The sequence below is a fragment of the Terrapene carolina genome, unplaced genomic scaffold (genome assembly GCF_002925995.2).
Source record: "Terrapene carolina triunguis isolate 2854851 unplaced genomic scaffold, T_m_triunguis-2.0 Scaffold30, whole genome shotgun sequence".
Taxonomy (NCBI): domain Eukaryota; kingdom Metazoa; phylum Chordata; order Testudines; family Emydidae; genus Terrapene; species Terrapene triunguis.
The window spans coordinates 5,022,817-5,040,455 of record NW_020664381.1 but is presented as its reverse complement, the minus strand read 5'-3'; the positions used below and the strand labels follow the sequence as shown (position 1 = coordinate 5,040,455).

The 17,639-nt window shown below is 39.2% G+C and overlaps 1 protein-coding gene across 1 annotated transcript in view; it reads left to right on the top strand.

The window, feature by feature from the left end:
• LOC113406394 (E3 ubiquitin-protein ligase TTC3-like) overlaps positions 1–17,639 on the top strand; it is a 136,207-nt gene that overhangs the window by 55,905 nt on the left and 62,663 nt on the right. The window contains exons 12-16 of the mRNA XM_029911395.1: positions 490–652; positions 774–822; positions 2,026–2,149; positions 6,862–6,919; positions 17,270–17,330. Of these exons, the coding sequence (XP_029767255.1) occupies positions 490–652; positions 774–822; positions 2,026–2,149; positions 6,862–6,919; positions 17,270–17,330 (455 nt within the window). The remainder of the gene's footprint in view (positions 1–489; positions 653–773; positions 823–2,025; positions 2,150–6,861; positions 6,920–17,269; positions 17,331–17,639) is intronic.

Below are 17,639 nucleotides of genomic sequence, written 5' to 3'. Positions count from 1 at the left end.
GGCAGGAGCTCAGCTCAGTGATCAGACTAAACTTAAAAAAAAAAAAAATTAAAAGTTAGATTGAGATATATTTTTAAGAATATTATTGGGTGATGTTTTTGTATGCATGAGGCTGGAGGGTAGAGAATATATTGTACATATTAAAAACACTTGTGATAAATAAAACACGTATTATGTTGGACAATTACACAATTGTTCAAGTGCAAAAGTGGTATTGGGGTTTAGGGAAAGGCCCCTTCACTTTTCTCTGAAGCCAGAGATGGGATACTAGACTTGATGGGTCATTAGTCTGTTTTGATGCGGCAAATCTTATGTAACACTGGCCATTCAACAGTTGGCTAGAACAGACAGTAACTTGTATGTTACTGAGTATATAAAAACTTTAACTTGTTCAGTCTACTAAGACACTCTTTTTGGATATAGATTAGTATTTTTCTTTTTTGAAAGAATCATCACTTATTAAAAATTTTAAATTGATATTCACGTTAGGGTCATTATCGCTTCTGTGAGGCTCTCTCAATGCTGGGAGAACATGAATGGGCCCTGGAAGCTAATGAGAGAGCCCAGGAACTCTGCAAGAATATTCCTGAGCGAGTTAAGGATCTTATTCTGCAAAACACAAAGTTAAGGAAGGAAATGGAAGAAATTAAAGGTAGCTTTTTCTGTCTTCAAGATACTTTCTGAATACAACAAAGTACCTTAAACTGCAACTTTACTTTCAAATGACATTTTTCAGTTGCTGGATCAGTACTTTCTGTGTTAAATTTCTATAGGTCGGAAAGCAAGTAAACAGAGAACAAAGAAATCATTTTTTGAGAAAAGGTAAGTTAAAGCCAGATTTATTTTTATTTATAAAAAATAACTCAATTAATCTAAAGTTAATTTAATGTTTGTTTAAATAGTACAGAGCACAGAGTTTGCTTGAATTACTATGTTATACACCAACAAGTAAAAATAAAGGGGAAAGAGGCAAGTATCTGAACCCAGCAGTGTCTAATGCCTGTTAATCAGAATGAGGGGTAGTCGTGGAGGAGTGTAGGAAACAAAGTAGTTAAAAATATATTTCATTTGTTTTGTGCTGACTACTACTACCTCTAGATTTGTTTTCTTTAGTTTTTTAGTTTCCCCAGGTTGTAAATCTAAAAAGTCCTGAAAACAACTAACTTTCCTTCTGTTTATCTTTGTTGCAGTACTGTAGCTATTAGGGAAGCAGATTGGGAAATATGTTACATTTAAAGAATGAAAAGTCTTGATTTAGATTCAGCTAAACCACAGAAAATCCCTGGGGGTTAAAACCATATTGAATCCTAGATATATGGAGTAATTAAGCACCAATCATATACATGTATTAATCGTAGATTAATTTTTAGCATCACTGAAGTTTAGCATGTACATCTATTGGGCAATCTCAGTCTACTCAAATGTATCTTTCGGGTCTGTGTATAGAACAAGATAGGATTTGACCTGTCAAGTGTTTTTGTTCCCCCTCCACCTTAGTCACTGTTTATTTAGTTGTGTTAAAGTGCACGCCTATCGACTAAACTTTTTTTCTCTAAAAGATGCATTGGATTTTATTGTTTCACTTGTAAGCTTTATGGCATGTGCCATTATAAAAAAGAATGCAGTAACTATAATTAAAATCAGTTTTCTATAAAAAATTAATGACCGGAAGAAACTTCCTTCCATAACCTCCTTTTCTGTATTGCGAAGGCAACATTTGCTATGGCATATAGAGTATGACTTATGTGTAGACAGAAACCGTATAAATGTACACTCTTTATAGAAAACATCACTCTGCTATTTGATTAGAGGTGCTGGACACTTAGTTCTTTTCTTGCTGGTCAGTAGTCTGAAGAACTTTGAAGAGCTTGGTAGCTTGGTTACATGACCACCTCTTTAAATATGTCTAAGCTATCTGTGATTCATCTATCTATGGGGATTTTTTGCAATGCATATACAGTCTATAGTCTTAAGTATTGCCTATATGACTTACCAGCATTGAAAACATCATTTTATTTTCCTTAGAGAATATGGTTCTTCAGGGTCTGATTTATTCATGTCTCAAGAATCAAAAGAAATGGACAAAGAAAGGAGGAAAATAAAAGCAGACTCTAAAGACCACAGCTGTCATCAAAAACACATTATCAGGGTAACTTTAATCTTTAAATTGTACTGTTACTGATTAGAAATTACTGTCAATAACGTGCTTTATAAAAATTGTGGACTTTCTTGATAGACACAGTTTGTATTCTTGAGTCCTTAAAACTGTCCCGGAAGCACTGATACACTGGAGCTGACAAAACTTGGCTCACTGCTCACTATCCCAACTTTGATGAGTATTAGGTGACCATATGCCCTCCTGAAGGGCTAGCAGCTTTATTCAGCTCATCTGTCCTGCTGCATCATGAAGCTGAGTTCTATGTAGATTTCTCTCCTGATGCAAACTGTGTACAGCCTTGCCCTTCTTTCCTGATTTGAAGGAATAGTTGGAAATTGATTGGACGGGGGTGGAGTTTGGTGCTGGGGGAAGAGAAGAGACTCCCAGCTGGAGTAGACAGGGATTGTTCGGGGCTCATTGGAAGAAAGAATCCTAACTGACACTGCTTCAGTGGCCAGAAAACCATCCCTACTTGCCTCCTGGCACAGTCCAATCTTCAGCCACAGGAGTTTGGCCAGTCATTATGTACTGCCACAAACAGTGGGGTGCTTAGTGAACAAAAATGCAGTATTTCCAACCTCAAGCATTCAAAAAAGTAGGTTTTTTTTAATTTGCTGTCCTGTTTCTGAGTGTTCAGTGTGCATTCAGTTTACATTTTTAAACTCTTTTCCGCAACCATAAAAGCTATGGGTAAAAATCCTGGTCCAGTTGAAATCAATGGGTGTCTTGCCAGGATTTCACACCAGATACTTTTAATATGAAACCTGAGGTTCTCATGCTTTAATGTGATTCCAGGAGCTGGGGGTTTCAGTAAAACACCAAATACCGAGACAGATTTGCAATGAAGTTCAGGTGGGAAATTCCAGTTCACATCACTGGAAACAACACTGCTTGTACCTGAACAGCAAGACCAGACATTAGATAAATTTTAGAGAATAGATAGGAAAGACTGAAAACAATCTGTAACAGGACACCTAGTATTGACTTCAGATGTAAATCACTGGCAAGTGTATTGTAAATTCCCTAGAAAGCGATACCTTAGTAACATATAGGAATAAGTAATGATGATTGCAGAGTAAATCTCTATGTTAAGAATTTAGGCCTGGTATACTTCAGTGGGAAAAAATACATGGCAGTGTAGCTGTTCCAGTACAAACCTCTAGTGTAGATGGGAATTGTAAAGGTTCAGTTATCCTGTCTTGCAACAACTCTTGGCTGGTACAAATCATATTACATTCGTGTAACGTGTGTTTACACTGTTGGAAATACACCACTGGCTACAGGGCCTGGGATAAACAAGGCCTTATTTGCTCAACTCTCGCTAGAACCGGGATAAAGCTGTATGCTCAAACTGAATGAAACTGAACAAAAAGCTGTTACTCTCTGAAGGCATTCTTTCCTTTTAAATTCAACTTTTCTGCCTCTTTCTGACTCCCTTTAACATTATCAACTACTAGAAATTAGCAGGTTAGTTATGCTGCATACTAATGGAGGCATGATGATTCATAATATGGAGCTAACAGCAGTGTAAAAATACATTTGCCTACTATGTAAACGTGGAAGAAATTCTGCCTAGCAACGGGAAAACGGGTCTGGCTAGAAACAAGGCTGAGTCATTTACTGAGAAATGAAACCATATCAGAAGAGCAAAGAGTAGCAAAATAGAAAGTAAGATTGAGCAATGAATTAATTGGAACGCTCTTATTGAAAAGAGGAGGTATTATACACAGGATAAAAGGAGGACTTGAAAGCTTCAGTTCTTATGTATTTGTGGGTAGACTGCCTCTTGTGAAAACATGCCACTTGTCGTTGAACTAGGAACATTTTTGTAAAACAGGTCAGTATACATTGTCTCCTTTAAACTGATAAATACTTTCTGTACTACTGAATTAAAAAGGAGTAATATTCTAATGCAGTTTAGATAATAAAATTAATATGAATTTGAAATTGAATTTCAATAATACATTATAGAAAGGAAACAAGTGCCTTTTGAAACTCAGTGTCCTAGAAAAATGGTGTGAATTTAAAGAACTAGTATAAAAGAGGAGCTTCCATTGCTTGATATGGGAGAGAGAGACTGTCTTATTTCAGATAATCAGTGTTGCAATAAACTCTGACTGTAACAAACTTTTAAATATTCTTTAAGCTACTGTTCAAAGACTTGGTATATCTTAGGAAATTGTATAGTTGTATCCATGCAAAATGTAGATGGATAATATTTTAAACTGTCCTCTAGTTGTTTTATTTAAACTACAGTTAACTATATGCAAGTGCAAATATTTGGCCTTTCATGCATACATAATATTTTGGGGGGTTTTATGGTGAGCATCTCGTGTGTGTGGAGGGGGGGGGCGGGCGCGGTGGGGTGGCAACATTTCAGTTGCTTTAAGAACTATAATTGATTACTGAGTTGTACACACAAAAGCTCAGTTATAACACTGGATTAATGTAAATTTAAAATTAAACTGCTAATATTTTTAAAGAAAAATGGGAGAGAAATTAGTGGACATTGGGGGAAAAAACACTTGTCAATGCATTATATGTGCTTATTTCAGTGTGCTAAGAGATTCAAATTTACAGTACATTGAAAGAGCAATTTCAATTTCAAACTTGGCCATTCTGATTTGAGGACAATGTACAAGTCAAGCCTAATTTGAACTTTAAATTCAGGTGACTAATTTTTAAAAAAATATAAAAAGCATATTAAAATTTTCATAGGGCATGGTATTTTTTCTTATGTAGTAAAATTCCATTTGGGCTGCTAATTTTTTTTCTTTAAAGAGAAGTTAAATTTGACTGAAGACAAATATTGGAAAAGAAAAGAGTTGTGAGGGGGAGAAGTATGGATAAGTTCAGAATCATGAGGAATACAGTCTTCACTCTGTTCCATAGTATGAGAACAAAGGGGCCACTCATTAATATTTAATAAGCATAGAACAGTATCACATGTATTCCTGCAAACATTGTTGTTTGAAAAATAGCCCTCCTGGTTTAGGTTTGAAAAGAATATAAAGTACAGCCTGACTCTCTATTTGAAGCAGAAAAGTCTTCAACTTGTATAATGTAAAGGATATCAGGGAAGGGAAAAAAGCACGAGTGTAGAAGGTGAACAGCCACACATTTATTTGCTTCCTGGCTAGGCTTTTTGAAGAAAACCTACTGTTCCCCTTAGAAGATAAGGGGTCAATATTGGTTTAATGTGCAGAGTTGGAAATTTCTCTGTAGAATAAGGTGCATTATAGAATCCAGTCAAAGTTAAGAGTTTCTTAAACACTGTGATTACTGAGCAATAGTGTAATTGAGGAAATTGGAGGGATGATCTAGGCTCCCTCTTTGTGTTCCCTTTGATGTCTCATCTACTCTCCACAAATTCAACCCCCAGTACCTCTTTCCCCTCATCCTCACCCTCCCCACTATGAGACTTGGCCTGAGGGTTATCATACTGAAACCCTTAGATGGCTGGGGTTGCTGCCAGAGCAATACATCTAAGAGCTGTGATGCTTAACCTCTTGGGGATCAGTTTCCCCTTCTGCCTTCCCCCTCTTAAATATCACAGAAGCCTTGGAGTGGGCAGAAAAATGTGGGGGAGCTGATACATTAGAGACTGAGGAGCACACCTGTGCCGTTCTGACAGCTGCCCTAGCCTGAACTTTCAGTGAGAAGATTAAGGGTATGAAGGGGGGAGCAGAACGACCCCTTGTGGACAATTTAACTTTGATTGGTCTCTACATCTTAACAGTATCTTCAATTTTCATTTTTTTTAAAAACAGCAAAATTTAAACATTAGCATTTAATAAAATTGTATTGTTTTGTTTGTGTGGTTTTAAGTTTGGGTGTTTGCTTTTTAGCAACCTAATCATTTTTAACAACCCTTCCCCAAGCAAATTAACACTTATCAGCCAAGGTAATACCTACACAACCTTACCTCTGTGACATGCCACATGCATACAATATCACTCTAAATTATTGTGCTTCCCCATTCCTAGCAAACAGTGAACAATTATACAACACTCCTTACTAATAGCAACAAAATTTAGTAAACATTCAATATTACAACAACAACAAACATCTTAAAAATGACTAAGGCTACGTCCTCACTAGGGGGGGGGGGGGGTCGATTTAAGATACTCAAATAGCATAGCTGAATTTGACGTATCGGAGCCGACTTACCCCGCTGTGAGGATGGCGGCAAATTGAGCTCCGCGGCTCCCCCGTCGACGGCGCTTACTCCTACCTCCCCTGATGAAGTACAAGCGTCGATTCGGGGATCGAATGTCGCGTCCCGACGAGACGCGATAATTCGATCCCCGAGAGATCGATTTCTACCCGTCGATTCAGGCGGGTAGTGTAGACGTAGCCTAAGGTTCCAAAGGGCAAATGGCTCCCAAAACAAAATCACATAAACTAGAAAAGAGAATAATTCCACAGAATCATTGCCATCTGTCATGAGGCAGAGTTACGATTGTCTGGATGTCACTTTGAGACTTTGATAATTTTTAATTTTACTTTTTTTTTAAAAGAAATTTGTCCCTATTCTAGTGCTTTTAACTGTTGATACCGTAACCTATTTTTAATATTTTATTTCTTCAGATAATACTTATAGTTATCTGTAGCGTAAACATAGTTCTAATATGTCATTGGAACTTAATATTTATCTAATATATGTTTTCTGTGAAAAATCTAGTTTGTTTATTTGTTGTTAGGTGACTACTGATGCTATAAGTGCAAAAAATAAAGACGGGTCTTCAGTGCTTCCATCAGGTGAGTTAATTTTTAATTGCCTGAGTTAGCTCTAAAAGTAATGGAAATTTAAACGAGGGTGTGTTTTTCTCCCCCCCCCCCCCCCCCCTTAAATAACTGTGCCACCGTCAAGCAGACTTGAAAATACTGTATACCTAAATCTCAGTAAACTGTCATTTGTCTTATATTTTTCCCCATTAATTGTCATACTGCTTTTTTTATCCAGCTGTCCCGTTCCTGTTTTATTCATCCATTGTTAATTAAATCTTATTCATCAGTATGCATTTGGAATTGAAAGTGGAACTAAACAGACCAGCGTAAATGAGTCAGGCAAGAGCAGCAGGTTAGACTATCCCTTTGGACAGGAGATGGATCAGTTGGTGATTACCTGTTCTGTTCATTCCTTCTGAAGCAGTGGTTCTCAACCTTTCCAGACTACTGTACCTCTTTCAGAAGTCTGATTTGTCTTGTGTACTCCCAAGTTTCACCTCACTTAAAAACTACTTGCTTACAAAATCAGACATAAAAATACAAAAGTGTCACAGCACACAATTACCGAAAAATTGCTTACTGTCTCATTTTTACTATATAATTATAAAATACATCAATTGGAATATAAATACTGTACTCACATTTTAGTGTATAGTATATAGAGCAATATAAACAACTCATTGTCTGTATGAAATTTTAGTTTGTACTGACTTCAGTAGTGCTTTTTCTGTAGCCTGTAGTTGTAAAACTAGGAAATATCTAGATGAATTGACGTACCCTCTGGAAGACCTCTGTGTACCCCTATGGGTAAGTTTACCTTGGTTGAGAACCACTGCTCTGAAAAACCTGGCATTGGCCACTGCTGGAAGACAGGATATTGGGCTAGATGGACCTTTGGTCTGACCCCGTACAGCTGCTGTTATGTTTGGTCCAAGATTAGAATGCACCTTTTTCTTAGCGTGCATGTATAACTTTAAGATACATAATGATTTCAAGACACATAGTTTACTAATCAATACCAAAATCAAAGCCCAACATATTTAAAAATAAAAAATTGTAATTGGGGAGAAAAAGCACTTTAAGCTGTAGCGGTTTCCATGCACACCCCCCCCCCCCCCCAACCCTTAGTTGTTTTTGAGTTTAGACAATATAAAAAGGTATGATGCAATTCAGTGTTTTATGTGGCAAGTAAATGTAAACACTGAGGCATAGCTCCACTAAACTCTCTTTTTTTTTTTTTTTTTTTTTTTTTTTGGAATGAGGCAGGTTACTAAACGAAGAGTAATGTCAGAATAAAGACACTGCATATAGGTGGAGGAAAAAGTAGGGAAATTGAGGAATAGAGGATGTTTTGAGGAAATCTGGCTTCCATTTGGAGTAAATTAGAAGTTAAACAATCAAGGGATACAGTGTGTAGAGAGCACATAGTTCTCTAGCTACTGACCCCATACACACTAGCAGTCACTATCCATTCCTTATAGATTCCATAAGTTTTTGGATAAGAACTTGAGTTTCTTGCACACAAAAAAAACAAACAAAAAAATGTCTTTATAGAGAATCATCCCCATTGCGGGGGGGCTTCTGTTTCTGTGCCCAAAGATGGCGATTTTAAGAGTTATGTAATTGTCCTCTTCAAGAAGAGTCTGCTTTTCCTAAATGTAGTTAACAGTGTTGATATTTCCTGGTAACAGTTGTAAGTGGTTGAGGAGGCATGAGAGTTACTCTTTGCAATCAGAGCTTGTTCTTGTTTAAAATGGTTATATAGAGTTGCAAACATTCCTGGTTGCTGAGTGAAGTGTGTGTTTACAATATGAGGGCTTGTTCCTGCAAGGCACTGGGCCCTCTAGCCCGACCAAGTAAAAGTTAAATACATGCTTCTTCAAGTAGTGTCCCTAAGTGTGCTCTGTTATAGGTGTGCCCAGCTCCTCGCCCGCTTCGAGGCTAGCGAGCATGCACGGGCACTTCCCTCTCAGTTCCTTCTCAACCACTCCGTTCACGGATCATAAACGCTCCATGGATTTGCAAATTTAGCTTCACGTGAAGCTTTTTTTTCTTTAAGTACTTTTGGTTTTTCAGTTTGCCCTGCCAAAAAAAAAGACAAGGAAAAAGAAGAAAAAGAAAAGAAGAAAGGGTTTGTCTCCCACCAATCCTGGGATCTCCTGGACAAGGTTATGCCTGGCTCTCCAGGCTTCAAGAAGTGTCTGACCTGCAAGGAATCCATCCTGGTAACAGAGGATCACTTGCAGTGCATTTGCTGCTTGGGGGAACAGCACAATCCACAAAGGTGTGGTTTATGCCAGCAGCTAAAACCCAAGTCCAAAAAGGACAGAGAATTGAAGCTTAAACTCCTACTCACGGAGTCGGCCCTTCAACCGACTGCAACCTTTTATGTCGAAGGCAGGTGATTCCAAGGAGACAAGCCACTCACTCAAGACCTTTAAGAAAAGGTCTGAGTCCCCGCAGAGAACGCAGATTGAGCTGGAAATGTTCCCCGGCTCCATCCTTATCATCGGTACTATCGGCACCAAAGCTGAGTAGATTGACTATTCAGGGCTCAGAAGGTACTGAGCCGACAGAGCAAGTTGGTCAGCCCAAAGACGCGATAGGCATGGGCAAGGAAGCTCCGTTACCAAGAGGGTGTGAAAACCATAAAAAAATCCACCATGGGGAAGGCCGCATCATCACGTCAACCGCACCAACACTGGTACACGTGGCATGGGCGGACTATTTGGTCAGGCCCACATTGCTGTCTCGGGCAGTACAAGCCAATCCGCAACGACAGCTACTGGCACCAACACTCTCTGCACCGACAGAATTCTGGTGTGCATCTGGCCTCTCCATATCTGATGTACTGGACTCACCCATACTCAGCGCCAGAGTCCCGGTACTGAGCTCCCCCAGGGCATTGGAATCGATGGCCTCTCTGTGCCATGCACCGCCCTTCTCCTCAGAGGGGTTGAAGAGTGAGCAGAGGACCTGGTTTCCCAACGCTCCTCATACCTGCCATACGGGCCTCAACTCCAGCATGGGCAACAGGTATACCGCCTGCCAGCCCCTCAACCTCCATGGTATGGGCATCCCTGGTATCAGCTGCCAGCCAGCTACCCCCAGTGGCCATACTGGGACCAGCCCAGAGACAGAAAACCTCCAGGGCCCCCAGTGTGATACCCTCCTTCAGCGACAGCATCAAGGACCACGGAACCTCCCATACAACTGATGGAGGAAATCGAGCCTTCAGGCAGAAAGAGAGGGCACCCTTCAAGCCTGTATATCATTCTCCTCGCCTGATGAGGCAGTGATGCCTCCTCCGCTATCCATGGTGGATGACTTCAAGTCATTTCAGGATTGGCCAGAGGGTTGCAGAAGCCCTACAAATTCAACTACACGAGGTGACTGAACACCACCACAAACTGGTAGATATTCTACATGCTTCCACCTCTGCCAGAGTGCGCTCCCTGTGAATGAGGTGCTTCCATACCCTGCCAGAATTGTATGGCAGACCCCAGCCTCCGCCTTGCCAATCTGTAAGTGGGTAGACAAAAAGTACTATGCTGGCAAAGGGCACAGAGTTTCTGTTTTCTCACCTGCCTCCGAACTCTATTATAGTGGACTCAGTTAGTTCTAGGGGCCGCCAATACCAATCTAGGTCCACTCCATCTGAGTGGGATGGAAAATACTTAGACCTGTTCAGCAGGAAAGCGTACTCATCTGCCTCTCTGCAGTTCCGGGTGGCTAACTACCAGGCTTTATTGGCCAAGTACTACCAGAATTACGGGAAGTTAAATTCTTTTATTGATCAGCTGTCAGATTCTCATAAAGACCAATTCTCGGCTATAATCAGCGAGGGTCAGCTGGTAGCGAAGATGTCCCTCCAATCCGCTCTAGATGCGGCAAGTATGGGCAACATGCTTGATTTCCACTGCAGTGGTTATGAGAGGGGCTTCGTGGCTGCAGTCATCAGGTTTCCCCAAAGAGGTCCAGGTGACAGTGGAAAACCTCTCCTGTGAGAGAATGAAGCTGTTCGCTGAGAAGATGGATGCATCCCTTCACACACTGAAGGATTCTTCGGTGACCCTCCGCTCATTAGGAATTTACACTCCAGCCTACAAAAGGAAGCATAGCCCTCAACCACAATTTAAGGCCTTTTCATTGCAGTATATGTCTCAATGGCAATCGCAGAGGCCCTATGAACGTCAAGGGAAGAGGTTCCCTAAGCGGAAGCAGTTGGGACCACAAACCACTTTGTCACAGCCATCAATATCAAAATGGTAGTTTTGACGAGTTGGTTGATGTCCCCGTAGAACACTCTCTACTACTACACACTGGGAGATTCCTCTCCTCCTTTCAGAGATCGCCTCTCCCCATTCTGCAGCCCCTGGGAACGGATAACTTCCGACAAGTGGGTGTTTGAAATCGTCCAGAATGGATATGCAATCCACTTCTCCTCCCTTCCTCCTCCCAAATACCCTTCCCCATCGCTCTTCAGGAACCCTTCTCACAAGAGTCTACTACACTAAGAGGTGAACCATGTGAGCTTGTAGAGCCTCTGCCCATGCATCTCAGGGGCAAAGGCTTCTACTCTCGCTACTTCCCGATACCAAAGAAAAAGGGAGATTGGAGACCTCATAGAAAGGGGAGTGGACCTCAACGGTCATATAATACAGGGCCAATGGTCCCCAGCAGAGACATGCCTTCACATGAATCTGCTTGAGCTCAGAGTGGTCAGAAACTCATACATCCATTTCCTTCTGCTGATCAAGGACATGCATACAAAGGTCATGATGGACAATATGACCTGTATGTACTACATAAACTGACGGGGAGGCGCTTGGTCTCACTCCCTGTATATGGAAGCACTGAAGTTAATGGAACTGGTGCATTTAAAAAAACATTCTGATATCAGCAGCCTATCTACCAGGAATACACAACACGACGGCCAATAGTCTCAGCCAAAATTCCTGCACAACCATGAATAGGAAATAGAGGTGACAACCCTACACAACATTTTTCAGCAGTGGGGTACGCCAGTAATAGACTTGTTTGTGACTCCCCAGAACAAGAAATGTCCCCAGTACTGCTTCAGAGAGGGGATTGGGCATCATTCTTTGGGAAATGCATTTCTCCTTCCTTGGGACGAAGGCCTCCTGTATGCATTTTCCCCCATTTCCTCAACTGATGGAAGGTCCTGTTGAAGGTAAAGGACAAGGCGAACATCATTCTGATCGCCCCTACTTGGCCCAGACACACGGGGTATCCTTACCTGTCGCACCTGGCAGTTTGTCGACCAATGAGCCTTCCGGTCACTCCTCACCTCTTGTCGCAGAACCAGGGGTGAACTCTCCATCCCAACTTGCGGACCCTGCGACTCAAAGTATGGCTCCTTCGTGGTTCCAGCACATAGAGGCATCTTGCTCTGAGGAGGTAAAAGAGGTGCTATTGCACAGTAGAAAGGGCGCTACTCGTTGCACCTACCTCCAGAAGTGGAAGATGTTTCAGATTTGGTGCCAATCCAGAGGCATCACACCTGCTAGGTCTACCCTGCCATTTGTATTAGAATACCCATTATCCTTAAAGAAATCAGGCCTTTCTACTAGCTCACAGAAGGTCCATCTAGTGGCAATTGTAACCTTTCACCAACAGGAAGAAGGCTACTTCTTCTCCCACCCAACTATGAAGAGGTGTCTCAAAGGCATAGCAAACATCTTCCCGCAACCTAAACACCCCCATTCCTCAATCTAGTTTTAAAAGGGCTGACTAGACCACTGTTTGAACCTATGGCCATTTGCTCACTAACTCACCTCTCCATGAAGACATTGTTCCTCATCGCCATCACTTCGGCCAGAAGGATAGGGGAAATAGGGGGCTGATGGTGTAGAAATGGATCTTTATTGGCTCACGGCTGGCAGATTGTTACCGGTACCAGTGAATTCAGATACAATTTGCTGAATGCAAAGCAATTTGAGAGAGCCACACAAGCAGTAAAAGGTTATACAATACATCTTCTTAATAAGCCTCAATTCCTCAAGCATAAACCCTCAGTAACTATATTGGCCCAATGAACCCCTTATTTCTGGCCTCACCCTGGAGCCCGCACCCCATTTAGAGCCTTCAACCCCTCCCACACCCCAACCGCCTGTCCCAGACCAGTGAAAGTGAGCGAAGGTGGGGAAGAATGAGGCACTGAGAGAGGGGGAATGTAGTGAGTTGGGCCTTGGAGAAGGGGCAGGGTAGGGAAGGGACAGGGCTATGGTGTTCGGTTTTGTGCCAATAGAAAGTTGGCAACCCTACTCAGGAGTCATCTACAGTGGAACACCCATAGGGACACACATCTCAAAGAACCATCATTACTGCACTAGGTGAGTAATTTCTTAAGTGCTTAAGCACAAAAGTAGTCCTGTTGAAACTACACGTGCTTAAATGCTTCTGCTGAATTGGAGCCAGAGTAAAGAGCACCATGCAAGACTGAACCCTAAAACCAGAAGTGGATACAACACCAAACAATGCACGACAGAACAGGAAGTGTTGAAGAGTGATCTGGTAGTATGAATGATTCACAGGACAATTAAGCGCGCGCGTGTGTGTGTGTGTGTGTGTGTATGTATGTATGTATATATATATATATATATATATATATATATATATATATTATGTATGTATGTATGTATGTATGTATGTATGTAAAGTACTAGGAAGAAAGAAGGTATTTTTGAAGCCAGAAAAGGTAGAAAGGGACAAGTCTAGACAAGTTTTGGAGTAGTGAAGAGATGCGATGTAGTAGGATTATAGGGAAGAGATGTTAGCTGGCATAGAATTGTGAAGTATTGCAAGGACTTAATGCCGAAAGATCCTATAAGGCAGTAAAGAGATCTATGAAGGGAGAAAATCATGGTCAGGAGGAAAATAATATTGACAGCTGTATTTGGATAGTCTGGAGGGGCAAAATCTGAGTATCAAGAAGGCTAAGGAGGCTTTTGTAATAGCTGAGGCAAGAGAGGCCCAAGGCATGAACCTGGGTGCTGTTGAGAGAAAAGGTTAATCCATTTTAGAGATGGTGCAGAAGAAATAATGGGGGCTAGTGAAGGATTGAGTGTTTAGGGGAGAGAACACACTAAGGCTAAGCAGATAATAGGGCTGTGAATTGCTGTTCCTTAATATGAATTTCTTAGAAAATGTGCCTAGCTTTTCATTCTGTTCTCTTTAGAGTTTTTAGGGGTTTTTTTTGTTTGTTTTTGTTTTCCTTGTAAGTGTCTATAGTACAAGATATTCTTTGTGTTCATACTGATTTTGGAGGAAATATTTAGCTTGGCCTTGGTTTGGCAGGAAGAGTTATGCTGTGCATGTCTAGTTACAGATTTTAGGTGGGTGGAGGGAGGGAGTATTCTTTTCCGGGTTCTTTGTTCAGTGAAGGGCTGTGGCTTGTGGGAGATTTTATATAGGACCCTGGTGCCTCCGTTTCTTTTTAATTTGCATTTGGCTTCTTTTCCTTTCAGTGTTGTTTACATGTATTTTTTTGAGTGTGTTTGTCTTTCTGTAGTATATTTTTGTTCATTCCTAATGGCACTCCCTGTCAGAGTTAGTGTTACTTCTGGTAAAGCTTTAAAGTGTTTCAGGGGTAAGTGCTTTTCATTTACATTTGAATATGTTCTCCTATGGGTATGTTAAATAAACTTCAGCAGAGGTTTTTTTGTAGTTTTGTATTTTAAGAGCAAATTGAGATTATAAGTAAGTATTAATGCTCTCAGATAAGCAGTGCTTGATCTGGATGATCAGTGGAAGAGGAGGCTTATATTACACAATGGAGCAAGTCGTTTTCCTTTTAATTGTTGTCTTTTATATTTTAAATATGAAATGCATTGAAGATAAAATAGAATCATATCAATTGGAATGTTTTTTTTCTTTTTTGGACTTAAGTTTGTGTTGCACTTAATATTGTGGTGTTCTTTTCTATATATGCTCTTTAAACATTAGAAGAAGATGGGTCATAAACTAATTAGGCAATTAGCAGGACAAAGGTACAAAAACTGTTTTAATGGGGTTTTGGTTATGTTTTTTAATGTTTGTTTGCATGCAATATCAGTTCCTTAAAAGAACACTCCAGTGTAATAATGAAAAGAGAATTTAATCTGTACATTTAAATGCTAAAATGAGGATATACATAAAACACTAACACGGCTGCTACTCTGAAATAAAACACTGTGTTTCAGACAGGCTCTCACTTGCTAGTTTCCCACAGGTTACAAGTATGAGGAATCTATTGTGCATTATTATTTGTAAGTGTCACCTTCAGTAAATATTTGAACCTGCACAGTGCAGAGCTCCCACAGACATCTTAACTTTAGGCTCCTATTTTTTAAAAGGTTTTGGTTTGTTTATTCTAAAGTTCATAATTATTTTATTAATATATTGAAAGTCTAAGTAACTTTTCATTGTTAACACTGAGGTAATTTTTGTTTTGAAGTGACAAAGATTTTATACCACTAAGAAGCTGATAATAAAAATATTAGTCCCTGATGCTACAAACACTTATGCATATGTTTAACTTTTAAGTATACAGTGGTGTACCTATTTAAGAATTTGCAGAATCACAGTCTTAATTTTCACATGTTGTTTTTTTTACCTATAGCACTTTTAGTAAATTCATATAAAAGATGCCACTAATGTATAATATATTCATTATACATTTTCATCTAAAGTTGCAGTAGCACATATTTTCAAATTAGTTTTACAGCGCCTCAGCCTAATTTAAATCGGTGATTTAAAAAAATCCTCCTGCAGTACTTCAGTGAGTCAGAATAAAGTATATCCTCGCATTTGCTAAGCCTTTTATCCAGTTGTGATCGATTTAGCATATTTTTTTGGGGGGGGGGGGAGAAAACCCTGATTTTCATAACTTAGCATGTCATGAAGAACCCTGGCAAAATCCAGCACTCACCAGATCTATAACTGAACATTGTCAACTATTAATTGTCTATTTAGGAGTCCCAAAACAACATTTCGCTTACACAGATAATCAGAACTTCTGATCATGGACTGGTGAAAGGTTGAGCAGCAAAATAATTGACTGTCTCATAAAGTTTTCATTTAAAACCTACTAAACATTCAAAACAAAAATAAAAATATGATAAACATTGAATTTTGACTTAATTATAAACACACATTCAAACATCCAATCTTACATTTCATTTCCTTCATCTCCAGGCAAGAAAGTGAGCAAAAATCGTTTTCGAGTCAGTGATTTCACTTCTTATTTTCAGCAGACCAGAATAGAAATCAAAATACTTCTAAAAGTTTTTCTTCATTTTGTTGCATTTTCATTATGTTGTGCTTTTACCTATAGCATTTGTACTAAATTAATATAAAATGCCACTAATATATAATATATTCATTATCCATTTTACAATTATTTTAAAGTTATAGCTTTAAATTATCACAGGAACCAACCCATTGAGTAATCATCACAATATTAAGATATGTGAAGTACTAGAATTAATTACTGGAGTTTACTTCAATCACTTACCTGCACTGGAGACAATGGTATCACCTCACAGATTACTGGGTTTCTAAGACACGGGCTCAACGATCATGTGTTCAACAATAAATTTTCTGTGGCTATTGAGCCTCTGAATCTTTCAAGCATTTGCACATTTTACAGCCCCAGAGCTTAATATTGGTCTGAGTCAAACATCTGCAGTCCTAAAGCCAAAAAAAAAAATAGATCTCTTTTACAGTTGCCTGATATGATGTAATAGAGAGGAAGAAACTTTGTCATGAATTCTCCTCACCCGTAGAACATTACAGCATGGACTGGCATAGGTAGAGAAAATGATTTATTTAGATTGTGTATACTCGAGTGTTTATTCTCTCAATTTCTTTTCCCTCTCAATGTAAAGCCAAAAAGAACTGTATGAGTCTGTTCAGCAAGGTATTCTTTAAGTATTGTGGCTAAATACAGCAAATTGAAATCATAATATGTTACAATAAGGCTCATATTGATATTTTAATCCTTCAAAAATTAGACAATGTCAACTGGAATTTTTCAAAATGAAATAATTTTTAGCTTGTTGCTGATATAACCTCTTTATAATATGTGATTGTTTAAAAAAAAGTTTCGTTAAACAATTGTAAGGGGTTTTCTTCTTAATTATAAGGGACTTCTAGCAAGGGAGAAATTGTACACGAAGTGGTGTTAAATTTCCAAAGTAAACAAATTGGATAAAGAAAGAAGTGATATTTTTATTAACTTCTTTCAGTTACATTAATCTGAGATATTTGTAACTGTTGGAGGTAAAAAAATTTCAGACAAAATGTGATTTTCGAGTTGGTGTCCTTTTAAATGAATGTTTTATTCAGTTGGTTCAAAATGATATTTTTATGTAACAGGAGAGAATCACCAAAATAAAGGAAAACTAAAGAACAAAACCAGTGATTCTGAAAAGACGAGGTAAGAAGTAGATATTTTATCATTTTAATAACTTTACATGGTGAAAATCTTCGGAAGAACATTAATGAAACTTTCACTGTTCCTATTTTTATATATTCTTGAAAGGACAAATTTTTACATGAGGGTAGGCATTCAGATATATTGGATAAAAAACTCTCATTGACATGTTGGAGACTTCAACATTGTGTGCACTCCTTGCTAATAAATAAGCTGTTCATATTTTTTTTTAAAAGTGGTTGACCAGCAATGGTGGTTCTCACCTTGTTTTGATTCTGTGTAAAAGTCTGTAAATAGTGAATTTGACATCAC